At 42.5% G+C, this 16,475-nt stretch overlaps 1 protein-coding gene across 1 annotated transcript; it reads right to left on the minus strand.

The window, feature by feature from the left end:
• Positions 1 to 2,314: 2,314 nt before the first annotated feature.
• Positions 2,315 to 10,550, minus strand: TRIM36 (tripartite motif containing 36). Its single transcript, XM_074569567.1, has 8 exons — positions 10,381 to 10,550; positions 8,710 to 8,856; positions 7,544 to 7,639; positions 6,349 to 6,602; positions 5,700 to 5,824; positions 4,870 to 5,163; positions 4,315 to 4,612; positions 2,315 to 2,800 (listed from the first exon to the last, which is right to left on the minus strand). Exons 1-8 carry the CDS (start codon positions 10,537 to 10,539, stop codon positions 2,446 to 2,448), a joined length of 1,728 nt encoding a protein of 575 aa, XP_074425668.1. The 5' UTR covers positions 10,540 to 10,550; the 3' UTR covers positions 2,315 to 2,445.
• Positions 10,551 to 16,475: the final 5,925 nt, after the last annotated feature.

Genomic DNA, 16,475 nt, shown 5'->3' on the forward strand with positions numbered 1-16,475 from the left:
CCCCAAATTAGAAAGCACCAAGTATATATTAGAACCATCCTTCACTTTAGATCCTTATTTTTCCACAACACAAATTAACAGTGCAAGTACCCAAATGGTTTTTTACATAGATTTCTATGAACAGATGCAGTCCACCTCCGTGCCCAGTAAGGTCATGTAACAGATCCTTCTGGAAGATACATCAAAACATATGTAAGACAGGGAGGTGATTAGAGACAGCCAACACGGGTACACCAAGGGCAAACCATGCGACTCATCCAGTGGCCTTCTGTGATGGAGTGACTGCACCAGTGGACAAAGGAAGAGCTACAGATGTCATATACCTGGACTTCCGTAAGGCCTTTGATACGATCCCCCACAACATTCTTACCTCTAAATTTGAGAGATTTGGGTTTGACGGATGGACCGTTCAATGGATGAGGAACTGGCTGGATAGCCACATCCAAAGAGTTACAGTCAACAGTTCAAGTGCCCGAGTGGAAACCAGTAACAAGTGTTGTCCCTTAAGGGTCTGTACTGGCACCAATACTATTTAGTATCTTCATTAACACAGACAGTGGGATTGAGTGCACCCTCAGCAAGTTTGCAGATGACACCAAGCTGAGCAGTTCATTCACTAGAGGGAAGGGATGCCATCCAGAGGGACCCTGACAGGCTTAAGGAGCAGGCCTATGTGAACCTCATGAGGTTCTCCAAGGCCAAGCACAAGGTACTGCACCTAGGTCTGGGCAATCCCCGGTATCAATACAGACTTGGGGATGGAGAGCAGCCCTGCAGAGATGGACTTGGGGATCCTGGTGGATGAAAAATTGGACGTGAATCAGCAACATGCACTTGCAGCCCGGAAAGCCAATTGTATCCTGGGCTGCTGGGTGGGCAGGAGGGCAAGGGAGGTGATTCTCCCACTGCTCTCCCAAGACCCCACCTGGTCTGTAGTGCATCCAGCTCTGAGGCCACCAGGACAGAGTGGGTCCAGAGGGCCACAGAAATGATCAGAGTGCTGGAACACCTCTCCTGTAAAGAAAGGTTGAGAGAGTTGGCGTTGCTCAGCCTGGAAAAGAGAAGGTTCCGGAGAGACTTCATTGCGGCTTTTCAATATATAAAGGAGAATCATAAGATAGACAAAGAGAGACTTTTTACCAAGGCCTGTGGAGACAGGACATGGGGCAACAGTTTTAAACTGAAAGAGGGTAGGCTTGGGTTAGATACAAGGAAGAAATTTCTAACAACGAGGGTGGTGAGACCCTGGCACAGGTTGCCCAGAGAAGTTGTGGATGCCCCATCCCTGGAAGTGTTCAAGGCCAGGCTGGATGGGGCTTTGAGCAGCCTGGTCTATTGAAAGGGGTCTCTACCCATGGCAGGGCAGGGGAACTCAATGATCTTTAAAGGTACCTTCCAACCCAAACCATTCCGTGATTCTATGATTCTATGAAAAACTACTATGTGATACAGTTTTTAACATGAGAGGAACAGAAATTTGAAGGGAGACATCCTTTAAGGCAGAAATTGGGTCTCAAAACTTAATCAGTGCATTTTTAAGATTCTTACTAAAAAACCAAGCTGCTACTAGATCAAAAAATTAACTTATAGAAATAAGTATTAAAAGAAATACCTGATTTTTTTTTACAGTTCACATATTATTACTCATGTCAATAACTCACTTGCTTTTGCCTAAATACCAGGTACTATTACTCATGCATGCAAACACTTCTGATTTTCGACTCTAAAGTCTGATGTTTAAGGTAGAATTGCACTTTATATATTTTATATAGCCTACAGTAAAAGCCTGGAAGAGTAAAGAAACTTGTCATTATGCCACCAACTATATGACACCAGGTGTCAGAATTAGTTTTAGCTTACAGTCATATTAAAGGTACATGACATGCCATCAAACTCTAGTTTACGCTCCTCTTTCCAAATGCAACTGTCACAGTTTGGTTCTGTTTTACCTCAAACCAGGACAACAACGTAAACGTTCAGCTGCAGTTCTGTTGTATTTTTGCAAGTTATTTCACACTGAAAGGCCCAACCCCTGGTGCTCAGGGGTTAATTGGAAAGCATTTGACCCCTCAGAGGCATTCAGGCAGATTTCTTAAAAGGAGAATGGCAATCACACACTGTCAGCTTTGACTTCATTAAATGCAAAACTGACTATGTAAGGATTTAAGTTACATAAAAGGCAGATTTCTACCCCTGAAGAGTAATTTTGGTTGCTAGTCAAACTTCTTCCCTGCTCCCCCCTGGGAAGAAAGTCTGTGGAGAAGAGCATTGCACAGATCACAAGAAAGGCAGGAGAGTTCCACCATTTGTTTAAAAAAAGCATATGGCCCAGAGGCTTGTGAGCAACACATAAATAGAATGTAACTACTCAGGACTGAAAACTAAGGTAGAATTTTTCTGCTCTCATTTTCCATCTCAGAACAGCAATCGGAAGGGATTCATGCACTAGATGTCGTCGTGGTACTCGCCGTACTTCGCTGTCACAGCTTCCTCAAGATGAACTGCCGCACCACCCATTAAGGCAAATGCTGGGTACATTACGCCAGAGCAGTCCACGTTGCACTCATAAAGGCATTTCATACAGCCTGCGTCATAAAACCCCAGCTTGCCTTTGTCACAGTCGAGGCAGATGCCCAAGCACGACGGCAAGGGAAGGATTCTGCTCGCTGGATCTTTGGGGGCAGCAGGTGTCATAGGGATAAAGAACTTCTTCATGCCCAAAGTGACCAGTGTGAAAGGCTGTGATGAGTCAAAGAAGGCATCTTCACTCCCACTGTCATGACCACTGTCTTGCTCGTATCTAGAATAGAAAAAACAACTATTTGTTTTCGTCAAATTCTGAAGTGAGATCAGTGATGTGAACTGGAGAAAACATTTCTGTACGCTAGGTAACACCACACGGTCACCCACAAAACCTTGCTGGGTAAAAATACACCTAAGCCAGGAGGGAAGATGCACTTAGTAGGTGGAGAACACTCACTTGGGCCACTTCAACCGATTAGTAACTGCTAAACACTAATGAGGATGAGACCGCAGAAGCTTTACTAAGGAGCAAATATATCTAAGTGTACTCATGCTAGGCAACCATTAATGAACCTAGAAGTACAGTAAATTAGTTAACTTGAGAAGTAATTTAGCGCATATGACTAATCATGACTCAACAAGACAGCAGTAAATACATTTAACATTACTATTGTCCCATGAGTTTTCCACACTACTGCTGTATTACATTGTCTTTAAAATGCACAACACAAAAAATAGTGACTTAAGTTTATGGGTTGTTTTGTTGCTTTTTAAAAAAAAAAAAAAGTGCTCTGCCTGGAGGCTTCCCTGAACCCCTGTTTCCCAGATCGTTACTGGGGAAAGTCTGTAGACAGATTTGATCAGTTTACCTGCTTTTCCCTCTACTTCCATTCCCAAATGAAGACAGACCGGAGAAGCACACATTCTTCATCCCTAGCTAGGTTTGCATTTTTGGGGTATCTGGGGAGAGGTTGGATGTGTGTCAGCTAAAGATTTCCAGATATTTGTGTGGATAAGGAGAAAGAAATCAGGAAAACAGGATCTAATTTCTCACTTTTCAAAAAGGCTCCCTCTGACTTTCAGAAGCTCAAGACAGTGGCTTTTTCACACTTGCAGTATGTTATGCAGGAGAAAGCCAACACATTTAGATTCATGAAAAAGCTGAGAGCCCCTAGGGGATAATCCTCCCAGCCAGCTGTTCCTAGACACATCCAGGCTTACTACAACTGTAAGTGAGAGCTGGAAATCTTTTTGCTGGTTTGTCCATTGTACTTTGGCTTGTGCTCAGCACCACTCCAGTACTGTATGCAAATGTATAGCCTGGAACAAGCCAGTGACTTGGCATCTACCCTGACGCAAGCTACAGCAAAGGTACGCAGATAACGCACAGTGAACATTGTACCCCTGAATGGCTGCCAAACCTAGTACGCTAAGGGAATTAAGGCAGAGTCTGACTACTGGCAATGAAGCATTGATTCAATCTTGCAACTGATGCTCTTTTTTTTTTTTTTTTTTTTAACCTTCTTACTTTAACTGACATATCTTAATATCTACAGGAACCTGATTTATTTCCCAAAAAGAAAGAAAACAGAACTCTGGATAAGTAGAACATCTTTCTACTAATAGTAGGGGATGAACAGGACAACCTGCTTACACTATATCCTTCAAATCACTTTTGACTGGCTAGGTTCACCTTGTGTACTCATCAAGACCAGACTCGCTCTTAATTTGTTTTTTCAAAAAGCCATCTCCTTATATAAAACATGTATTAAGCAAGAGTCTGCAGTTTACCTCGGGCTGGTCACATCATGGGTATTATGGAACAACTTCTGTATCTTGTTACTAGAAACAACTCCCACTTTCACCAGGTATGAATAAGCTTCCACACGAAAAGCCCAAAAGTGCTTTCCTTTAGCAATCCCAGTGTCGCCGATGATGTAATCCAGGGTTGTGTAGCATCCGACCTGCATGCGGTCAGATCCCAGCAGCAGAGGAAATCCAGCCCTGCTTTCCACAGAGGTTCTTCCTGGGTTCAGCAGGAGATGTTCACTGTTGTACCCACACTTGTCATCAAAAAGAAAACTGAAAACTGAAAAACAGTATCCAAAAAGATTCCTCTTAGTTAAGTGCTTGGCCTTCTGTGCTTATAAACTACATTTTAAGTCACGCTGGCATTAGAACACAGTCTCAGTATGCTACCTACTTAACCTGTTTGTTAACTGTGCTTCTAATTTATGCAACCGGTAACAGTGTAGTAGAAGTCTGGAAGCTACTGGAAACCACCTACAGCTCTCAACACCGACAGACACAGATTCAGCAGCTTGTGGACATAAGAAAAACCAATACCTGGAGCTGGAGGCGTACGCAAAACAACTTCTCGGCTCCAAGGGCTACAGATGGACCCTTTATATCCTCGAACTCTGAAGGCATAGCTGCTGTCATCATCAAGATCAGAGATTATTTTGCTCTTGCTGCAAACTTCGACCTCCTGCCACGTCGTTGTCTCCTCTTCTCTATTCAGTTTATGATACTCAAGAACATAGATATCAGCTGAATCTGTCTTCCCAGGGCATTCCCAACTGATCAGAGCTTTGTTGTACATTTTGCTCTGCTTTTCATTGATTTCTGGTATTTCTAGACCTGGAATGCCAGAGATTCAGGAGAAAAAAGCCTCAAATTTAGACACACATTGTTTTAGAATTAACCATACAAGCCCTTTGTTGAGTGGCTATAGCACTGGGGCGGGGATAGCTGACTCACTCCATCAAAGAGTGCAGATGGGGATGTTTCTGTTCATGCACTTAAAATAGATACCTTACTTTCTGATTTTACTTTGAAAGTTGTATTATTTATATTTGCTGGCAACTAAAAAAAACATATAAAACCTATTCTTTTCTGTCATACAACAAAATACTTCTAGAAAGACCTAGTATTACTTAACTACAATTTTGGAAGCCAGTGTAAACCGGTACTGAATGCAACAGCATCTTCCCTTCTTTACCAAAGCTGAAGCTAACACTGCTGCCAGGTACTGCCTTGTGGATCATGGAAACTGAAGGGACAATGAAAGTCACAAGACTGAGTTCTGCAGCTGCAGCCCTGCATAAGTTATGCCTCTTTCCAGTGAAGCCCTTAAAGTTGTAACTCGAGAAAGACATGAAGCTCTTGCAACTCACCACTGGAATGGAAGGACAAGTCACCAAGGATCTCTTCTTGCTTGGCTATGTCCACCACAAAGTCTTCAAAAGTAGTTTCAGCTGCTGGCCTGAAGCTCTTCAGAGATTCAGTAGCTTTTTGGATTCTGAAAGCACAGAAGCAAAGGGATGGCAGAACAGAGAAAAGGATATTCACATGTGTGCATTCCTTAAAGTAAAAATGCTAGGTTTTCTGTTTCCATGTACTTACTGATGTCTCCCAGAAATTTCTGTCTCTCTAGATAGAATTCAAATGCAAACTTTAAAGGCCTTTTGTACATCAGCATAAAGATAATGAACAGGTAATCGTTCAGTTGGCAGAACATTTTAACCATTCGGGGCATTATGTTCAAAGAACAAAATAGGTTGGAAGCACCAATGGAGAACAGCTATTGAGATCAAAGAGTTTAAAGCCAGAATAGACCTGTTAGATTAGCTTGCAAATATTTGATGCAATCTCTGAGCAAGGGAATGTGTCAGTGAGCCGAATGGGCCACCTCTCTGCTGCAGTCCCACTGAACGAGGCTCAGCGTACTGCACTTAGCGCTTTGCTAGCCCGTGTCAAAAGAATAGGGCTGATCAGACACCCTGGAACAGTAGCTGTACCTCAAACAGAAGGTAATTAAGATACCTGACATGAAGTTGTTTTGCTGTTTGAACAAAACAAGACGGATCAGTTTCTTTCAGCACTTCTTGAGCATATCCTACAAGGCCATTATTTTCCAGGAGCCCTTGATATTCTTCGGCTTGTGTTTGCAATTTTTCCAGCCTTAAATTCTTAGAAGCTTCAATTGCCCTAAGAGCTGCAGATTTCCTCTCTTCCAGGACATGAGATAATTTCTCAAAACTCTGAGATGCTTCTTCTTTAGCTCTTTCACTGTTGCACTAGGAGGGAACAAAAGACGTTTTAGACAGATTCCACAGCACTGTGGCTGTGTACAGAAACATACTCGGGGTTGTTCAAGATATCAGAACAATCTAGTCATCCGTTTGACAGACAAGACTAATGAGCTTTGTTACGCACTTCAGCACTGAAAATGCCATCAGCACTGCACCCAAGCTAGTAAGCATCTACTATCTTAACAAAGAAAACGAAGAGCAGGACAGTATTCCTCTGATTATGTCTTGAGTTATGCATGGCATTTGTCTAAACAGCTCATGGGAAAGCACTGTAAAAGCAGGTCAGTCTCTGAAGTCTTCACACCCAAGAGCTAGGTGCTTTTCCACCTTCCACAATCACCCTGAACTGGGGGTCCAGCTCACCTTCTCACGTACGCCCTCGGAACTGTAGCGCCATCTCTGACTAGTGCCCTGGCTGAAAGAAACTACAAAGCATGGAGACCACCTGTATCAAGATACAGGCAGGGCCAGGAGCTCCTACAACTTCTACCATCGTGTTTTTCGGCTTGTTACGTGAGCTCCCAGCTCTGTGATTCTTCTGCAGGGAGATTTTGCCCTTAATTTTGACTTCACTGCAACATCCTCAAGGTAAACAGACAGCGGAAATTGTGCAGCACCATTAATACACAAGAGCTGTAAGACTAACCCACCTCTCTTTGGTTAAGGTATCAAATAAACTTTATGTCAGTTAAATTCACAGCAGCACCCAAAACTTAACTCCCCTGTGTATGTTGCCCAGATTTCTCATGCTCTTGGGATTAGGTCTTCCCGTGCGATTCAGGACTAACAAAAACTCTTCAGAAATTGTTTTACTGGCTAACTGAAAAAAAAACCCCAAGGATCTGAAACACTTCACTGAAATCAGTTCAAATCCTTGGTGTGTCCATGCAAGGGCCATCCCCAGACAACCCGCAAGCCAGCCTTACCTCTGTTTCTTTCAGCAGCAGATCCAGCTGTGTGATGTGAGCTTTCACCTGGCTCTCCTTACTGATGAGGTAGTCGATATCCTTTGAAAGCTTCTCCTGTTAAAAGAAAAAAACAACAGCCAAGCTGTCAGGCAGAACAAGGGCATCCCACCCAAACTGACAACCAGCACAGGCAGGCCATCCAGCTAGCGCTTGGTTTATCTAGCTACAGGGACAAGAGCCTGCCACCAGTTATGAGCAGCAACCCCATGGAGAATTGCTGGGTGACCTTCGACGAACTGGCCAGGGACATGAGGCCACTGCTGTGAGGAGGACTGGGGCACAGGCCCTCAGGAGAAGAGGTAACAGCCTCAGCCGGCTCACTCTTCCCCAGCCACAGCAGTCGCCCTCTCTCTTAGGCTGGGAACATGAGGCTGTGAGACGTTACGAAAACTTACCGAAAAGCCTCATTAGTTATTAACTCATTTGTAGTCAGATTTGCTAGAAAAATGAGAGGTTTGAAACACAAGCTTATGTGTGTCTCTGCTCTTCCTCAGTTGCAAGAGTTAACAGCTCTACAGGAAAAGCCTTGCAAACAGGCGAGGAGGCCAAAGAGCACAAGGCAGGCTGGCCTGGTCTTTCTTTTTTTTCCTGTGAGCAAAGGAGGAAGAAAAGGAAGAAGAGGAGGTGGTGGCAATCATTCTTTAACAACAAAGCAACGTTTGCAAGTCTGCCCTGTTCCACTGTGCTTAGGGCAATTAACAACTACGCAACTTCAGAAACATACAAGGTCCCAACAGATACTTCAGATGTCGGTTCTTCAGGAGTGCTTCTGAAGTATCAGCTCACCCGAGCCATAAGGACACATATCTTAAAAAAGTTAGATTGTAAACTATTAACTGCTTGAACCTGCATTGGTCAGTACTGCTGTGAAGTTGACTAAAATAAGGTAGAAGTACTTTTAAGGGGTCAAGCCTCATAGAAAATATAGTTTGGTTTCTCAGACGTGCACTATGTCACACTGATACACGTACATTAACAGAGGTTGCACAACAGCATGGCCCATGACTGGTTCAGCCTCCTCTAAACACACGTCCTGGCCTCCTGCCAGAGGGAGTTTGCCCTTGCACCAGCAGCTCAGCACTCTTCCCCTTCTCAAGGCCAGGTCCGACAATATTTAGTTTTACCTTAAGGGTTTTGTAGGCGGTGCTCATGGTGGTTACTCGATGGTTTGCATGACATCCACCCAGTTTACACAGATGACAAACAGGCCTCCTGCAGATTTCACAGTACATGTTTACCCTCTCCATTTCATGTTCTGGACACATCAAAATCTGGGGGAAAAAAAAAAAAGAGAGCAGAGAGAATGCAGGTGTACTTCCAAAAACTGAGGTGCTCAACAAACCATCAAAACACTCAATTATCCCACAGCAGCGACTGATTCATCAGCGGATTTTTATATATTCAGTTCATCTTCCACATTTGATATTTGTCCGTGCCAGTGAAAGCCAGCAGATGAAAACACACAATTTCACGAGGTTTACAGTGAGTAAACCTGTAGCAATGCCTGTGTACACATCACACGGCCTCCACACTGCAACCAACCCGTTTGGTAATCCCTGAAGCTGTTGGCATGCCTCAAGCTCCCTACACTCCTATTCAGAGCTGTAAACGCAATATACAACACATCCACCCTGTCAAATTTAACTGTGTCCACACCAGCATCTCTTGAAACAGCTATGAACTGTTCCTTAAAGCAAGACCTGACATAATACTGTAATGATTTTTAAGCATAAGCTAGACTCTCATGAGCCACATAGCCATTGCTGCTGGAGCAACAAATGAAATGTAGCCACCACCACCGGTCACAGTTATTTTAAAGACAAAAGGCTTTCAGTGTTTCAATTTTCCTCTCTGACTCCAATTACAAGTTATTCATGCTGAGCGCTAATTCCAGCATCAGCTTAAACAGCATTGTGAAAAAGCTGGTGTTTGCTGAAACTCATCTTTCAAAAACTGAGCATGTTGGAATAACTGCTCAAAGAAGGAAAAAAAAAGTGCTGCTCAACTCCAAGATTAGGCAAGAGATAAAACCATTTAAAAGGTGCATAAATAGCACAAATACAGACACTCTAAGCTAAAATTGCAGACCATCTCCAAAACCAACTCTCAAGCCCCAAATGTTATCTTCGGCTATGACGAAAAGCCCAGAGACACAGGAAGCCTTCAGGAAAATCAGCTGTGCAGGCAGACATCTCCAAAAACCACAGTCCTGCTGTTAGTCTGTGGAAGTAATTCTTTCACAGCAGTGCACAGTCACACCTAACAGAAACCACAAATTTTTATTCATCTCCGCCTATAAGCAAGAATTACAGCCTGCAAGCTATAGACAGAAGAAGTCAGCAGATCACCTTGTCCAGTTCTCTCAAAAGTCAACAACAACCAGCCCAGTATGTACCTCGCCCATCCCCACCACACACGTCACAAACTGCTCTCCAGTCTGGTTGTAAATTAAAGCGATGACTGGGAGCATTGTTTAGGAGACCAGCAAATACTCTATGCGTTCAGTTCAGGTCTTAACAATGCAACGCAATGCAAATATGCACCCTTCTTTCTTTATATTAAGCTCAGACAGTCCTCCAAAAAATTCTCTGTAAGAGCACAGTAAACATCAGTTTACTGTTGTTGGGAACTTCACTTCAGCATCACAAACCACAAAAGCTTGTGTTCACTCAATAACTAACAGCAATAGTCAATAAAGCAACAACACTCCTAAAAAGCAACTGCCACTGCATAGATATGGCTGAAGCTATATGTGAAAGCTGCAACCCAAATTCTGTAAGATACGGTTTGCTTACCTTGGGTCTGAAGTTGGTGGTTGGTCCTACATATTCATGCTGGGCTTTCAAGGTCCCCCAGGGATGGTGTATTTTGAAGCATTCATTGCAATAGCTTGCGCTGCAGTCCATGCAGCTCTTTGTGGACTCTTGAGGTGGGGGTTTGCAGAAGTTACACATAATAGCAATGGCTGCCCTGGCTGCCTGCCTGTATCTTTCCACGATGGTTTCCAAAGTAAAGTTGCGAAATAAGCCATTGATGCCACGTTCTCCAAGATCGATATCCCGCTGGCAACCAGGACAAGGAAACAGACTCGATCTAGGAGTCAGTGAATTGCGTTTTCTGCCCGTGTAGATAGCAGAACCTGATTTAGGAGGAGCATAAACAGAAGATGTTTAGATTTTAAAGGGAGAAGCACAGGAATTCGTGAACCAATTCCAAACTATCGCAGCACATCATCCAAACCAGTACAATACCAACTCATACGCAGTCTGCCAAGCCAAAGAGAATACATTTGCCATGACAAGGCAGTGTAATGTCTGAGTCCATGGGACATTACAAACTACTACTCTAAAACTTAATTCTATGTTAAGATGAATTTAGCTCTTCCAATCCTATAGTTTTCATCTAGTTTTGGATGCAGTCAAGCTGCAACCTTTCGAAACAGCAAACAAAACCTTCCAGAAACCAGTTGGTTTTAGGTTGAGTGGCTACCCATATAGAGAGCAACAGCTTCATACCATACGGAAGCGAAAGATGCTTATTCCCAGAATGAGACTAGTTATTCCGAGACAAATATAGCCAACTTCGAGCTCCCTGAAGTTTGCTTTGGCTAAGTCAAACTTATCTGGCCCATCCCAAGAGGCATCATAAAAAAATAAAGAGGAAGACAAGAGAACTAGGTATTACCAGTAGGAAATCTCAGCCAAATCACTCAGTCAAAATATGCAGAGACTGACTTGGCCCTGGCTGAATGGCTTCAATAAAGGAGAGCTGTTCAGTAAGCCCTGCATACCAAAGGGCATGCTGAGATGGTTCTATCTGAGAGATTCCTCTACCCTGAACTGGGGAACCACAGATCTGGACAGTCATACAGGGTACACCTATCGCTTTTCATTCCAAAAGGGGACAGCAGAGAAGCTGCACTCCTACCAAACAGCTACGTGAAAATTTCCCCTCCTCTCTAAAATAAAGTGACCAAAGCCCATGGTAAAGCCACAAGCCTATGGAGCCTCTTCAAGGGGACGGCTCACACAGACCCAAAAGCTACTTATGGGGTAACGCTTTGAGGCTACCCAACAGGTAGTCCATCCCCATGTCTCACTCATGAACCGCACAACCACCAAAAAGAGTCCTTTACATATTTCTGAAGAAGGCTAAACCAGTGTTTAGCCTTAACATGTATTCTCTCAGTCTCCCCTTACAAAAAAACATCCTCTGTAGCTGGAGCGTGGTTGTAAGATCCCTTTGGGAGGACCATGTGTTGGTATAACTAACAAATTTGTAAATGGAGGTATGACTTAAAGCTGAATTCTTAGTGTTGAAATTGGTTCTTCGTCAGAAAGGGAAATTTGTTCTCATCTATTTCTTTAGTCAGTATCTTCCGATCAGAAATGCTGATGCTACGTTTCTTTCTGAGGTGTCCTTTGATGATACCCAAAAGACACTTGCCTTGTGCTGCTCTCCCACGGCTGCTTTACCCAACAATCTAAAACCTCCCTTTCTATCCTGGCCTTTCCAGTCTCTTTAAAAAACCAACCAAACAAACAAACCAACCAACCAACCAACACTCCCATAAGGAACTAGTTCCTTTAAAAATCTTTGAAATGTGTGGCAGTCTCAAACTCAGCTGGTCTCATGCCTTTCTGTAGGTTCTGAGCAGCACAACTAACCCTCTGGGCAAGGGAAGCAGAGATTTTTTTTTTTTATTATTTTTTTTTTAAGTACTTACTCATTAATTAACTACACAAACTGTACGTCCTGCAGTACCTGTAACTTGGCACACACAGCAACACACGCATGCAATGCACAGCAGCAGCAGTGAAACGCAAACTGTATTTCCCACGTGTGCCCCGAGCCAGCACTGCACACGGGAACACGGGGAGATCTACGCACACGTCTACAATGGCCGCAACGAAAAGATGATTCCGCATGCAGTGCCATGCAGTCAACAGCTACAGAAAGGCATCTGCAGTACTTACATTTGCTAAAACTAAGAAAATGAATAATGGCACAGTGTCGTATGCACAGGGACTGCCTACAAGCAGTATACTATACCAGAGAGCAAGCAATGACAAAGCAAGATAACAAGAAAAAAAAATAACAAAAACCAAACACGGTGCAGTGGTCAAGTTTAAAAATAGAATCTGAAATTCGTATCCAGTAGCATGCTTTTGAAGTCTGGCCCAAGCGGCTCAAATGTGGAGGGGGTGTTTGTTTGACTCAAAGGTGAGTTCAGCTCCATCCCAATGGAGGCCTTTCATTCTGCCCGTGGTGGACCGAAACCAGACCGTCATCACGAGCCATGCTCTGCCAAGTCTGGTGACACCCTGCTTACGGAAAGCAGCCCAGCACCAAGAAAGTCCTGGGCACCTTCAGATGTCTTATCCCTTTTCACTGTCAGCACTCCCAAGAGCCCAGGGTTGCTTTTTTCCTCCTTTGTTTTAAAACCTGGAAGTTTACTTGCTGAGCTTCTCGGCGTGTTCTGCCGCTTCAATACATAAAGTATGGAAATACTCTTTTTTTGCCCAGTGAGTGTTAAAATATTAACATGCAGTAAGAATTAGTCTGCTTTCTGCTTATAGGATTTCTACACTCATATTTTAAAAAGAAGGCACTGATGAAGTGATAAATTACTTCAAGCACTACCTTTCCTATCTGTATTGTGTCCAGTTTTCTAAAACTGAATTCTGCTTATATTTAAAAAAAAAGCCCCCAAAGAAACAGAGCAGCAAAATCCATGGTTTTTGTAGTCATATTAGATGTGCAGCTCAGAGAAACTTAGGTCCTCCCTATATTCCCTTTTACACTTTGCCAATCATGTTTACAATAAACAAATATCTATTTTGTGAAATATCAGGAATCATCACAATGAATTTTGCAGTGTGGCTTGTAAACTGACTGCTCCACTTGCAATGAAAACTCAATCACTAACTAAAAAATGAGCACAACATATGCTCGTTCTCAAGACTCCAAGCTCACACATATTAGGATACAGATTGCAAAGACTCAAGTCAAAGAACAATCTTAGGTATGTCTTTTAAAGACAGTGTTCAAATGTCCTCTTCCCAAGGAGAGGTACCAGCACTTAAAATGTTGAAAAGCTCAACCTGCAGCTGATGGTTTGCAAAGGGATAAGACATCTTAAAGACAAAATTGTGTTTTCCAAGTAAACAGTATCACCAGAATTCTATGGTTATGGAAGACATGGAAGTTAAATGCGTGAGAGTTTAAAAAAAATAAAGATTTTAAAAGTCAACTGGATTCTCATAAAAGTTATTTTCAAAAATATCCACGTGTGTTTCCACCCCCCCAAACTCAGTTAATGCTTTTGGACAGATTTTTAAGAGGAAGGAAAAGAAAAAAAAAACATGTGAGAAGTCAGTAGCTGCAAAATGTCATGTTCAGATACTTTAATCTTTGTCAAAATCAAGGGTACTTTCTGCAGAAAGAGCAGATAAAGACAGCTTTTCAAGAGCTCTGAGGGTGTCTACAGTATCTTTGTTTTATGACACTTTCAGTCTTCAGCTGAGAAATTTAAACTTCCCCTTCCGATTAGCTGCTTTGTCCTCCACCAAAATGTCCTCCTCAGATTTGTGTTTAGTTCAGTTCACGTCTTTCTTGAAAGACCCAATATTTCTATGGACTGCTGACGTGCCTGCCAATATTATGGCAACACAGAGCTTTGGGGTTTTTTTTACCTTTTTGACAGAGCATCACATCAAAAAAAGTATTTATGTTATCAAACCCACACAGTGGCTGAGATGCTCACACTAGCTCAGTTTTGAAATTACAGATACTCAAAGCAAGGAGGCATTGGCTATCCTTCGACCTGACTGTGCCACTAAGCTTGCCATGCTTAGTGTATGAATTTGCCATACACTTGCCAAGTGTATGAATTTAAAATATTTAGTTTTCCTTATATATTCATGTGCTGTGATAAATTGCCAGAACCAGAACTACCTACTAAGATTAACGTGGTGTAAATTTCAATCTGCTTCTTTATCAAATTAAGCGGGCTCAGATAGAATGAAGAACAGGTATTACCTTCCATTTAAAAGCGATGGCCAACCATGACCTCTCAATGTTACAAAGATCAACCTAATAATTACACTTCACTACTAGTAAGACAGCGGTTTTACTGAAACTTGAGCAAGTAAACTCTTGAAAATTAAAAAGCATGGGGTGGGGGGTGACTGTTGGGATTTTTCTTAAAAGGGAAGAGAGAAGGTGGCATTTTTGCACCCATCAATATATGTTCGGTCATGCATACACACAAAAAAAAAATATAATCCAACCCTTAACTGAATTCCAGTCCAGTTGACCTTTAAGTCAGTGTTAAACAGAATGAAAAGCTTTCCTTATAGAAGTCCTTTGCTGTACCTTTGCTCACTGCAAAAGCCATTTTGTGGACTTGACCACTGACAAAAAGCTATATGCTAACCAACAATATTTAACTCGAGATCTAAATGCTAGACTATCTCTAGCCAATACAAAAAGTGAAGCATTTCTACCTCTCCACCCAAAAGACCTCCTCTGTGAGGCTGCGAACAATGAACAGAAAGCTGTTTAGAAATCAAAAAATGAGATATACCATTGGTTGGCAATGGCTCAAGTGAAAAGCATCAACTGTTTTCTCTCCTGTGGCTGTTAAACTACTGCAGGGCTGAAAGGCAAGAATGTTTAATTTCCTAGCGCATGAAACAACTGTAATATTTAGGCAGAACAGAAAAAGGGAGAAAGAAGAGATTTGAGGGGGGGCAAGGAGAGATATTGCAAACATTCAGTTTCTGCATCATCCATCAGTGCTGCACAGTTGTCAACATAACCACATTATATCCTTTACTCTAATTACACCAACGTGGTAATTACACTAACATTATAGAAAATGGACTAGCAATAAGAAATATCCTTTTTTTTATTTACATGCAACATAATTTTTAAAATTTTTTTTTAAACCAACACATTAGATTTTAAGAAGCACACACACTCCATTTCAACTGAAAAATAATGAGTTCCAGCCTTTTTACATAAATTGTATTTGTAAATGCGAGCTGTGCACACACAACAAATACAGAATGTGGACCAGTTCCTTCTGGCATCTCAAGAATTTAAATCCCAAAATAATTTTAAATAGATGACGCTCCTCATGGAGATAGCAGAGATCCCGTAAGTGGAAAAAAAGGAAAAAAAAAACCCACAGAGGGAGCAAGGTGTCATACGCATTTTCATATTTAACAGTAACATCTTGACAGCAACATGCCCTGCACAAGGCTACCAGAAATTCTAGTGGGTTTTTTGTTACACGTGTGAGGCCCCACTTTGGATGTTTTCTTGTATGTTTTCTCTCTTACGGGGCTGTTTTATTACAAATTCCTCTAAGGATCACAAAACGAATTAGGGAAGGCAGTGCACAGTGTGGGCCCTTCAGACGCAAGATGAGAACTGTACGAATACAACCTGCAAGCTGGCTGAACATTACCGGTACCAAACGTCTGAGAGCAAACCTCACACCCCACGCAGCAAGGGAGCAGGAACGCCTCGAACATTAGAAGCAAAAGACAGTATAACCTGAATGTCCAAATGCATTCTTTAAAGCTCCCATTTCCATATGCTTTTCATTTTGCAAATTCGAAGTGTCTGAGATCATAATTTTCCTGCGATGTGCATCGACCCAGTGCTCTTTGGGGGGGAGGGCGGCACGGTTAAGAGCGGGAAGCCCATTACTTCCAAGCCTCAGCACTATCTTGCTACTCATCAACCTGGCATGAAGTCCTCAGGAAAGCATTCATCTCCCTCTGCCAGCACGTCAGATGAGGAGATAACACATGTGTACATAACTTCCCATTGGTTTGCCGGGATGGGGGCAGACTACTATGGATTTAAAGATTACAAC

This window comes from Larus michahellis, chromosome Z (genome assembly GCF_964199755.1).
Source record: "Larus michahellis chromosome Z, bLarMic1.1, whole genome shotgun sequence".
NCBI lineage: Eukaryota > Metazoa > Chordata > Aves > Charadriiformes > Laridae > Larus > Larus michahellis.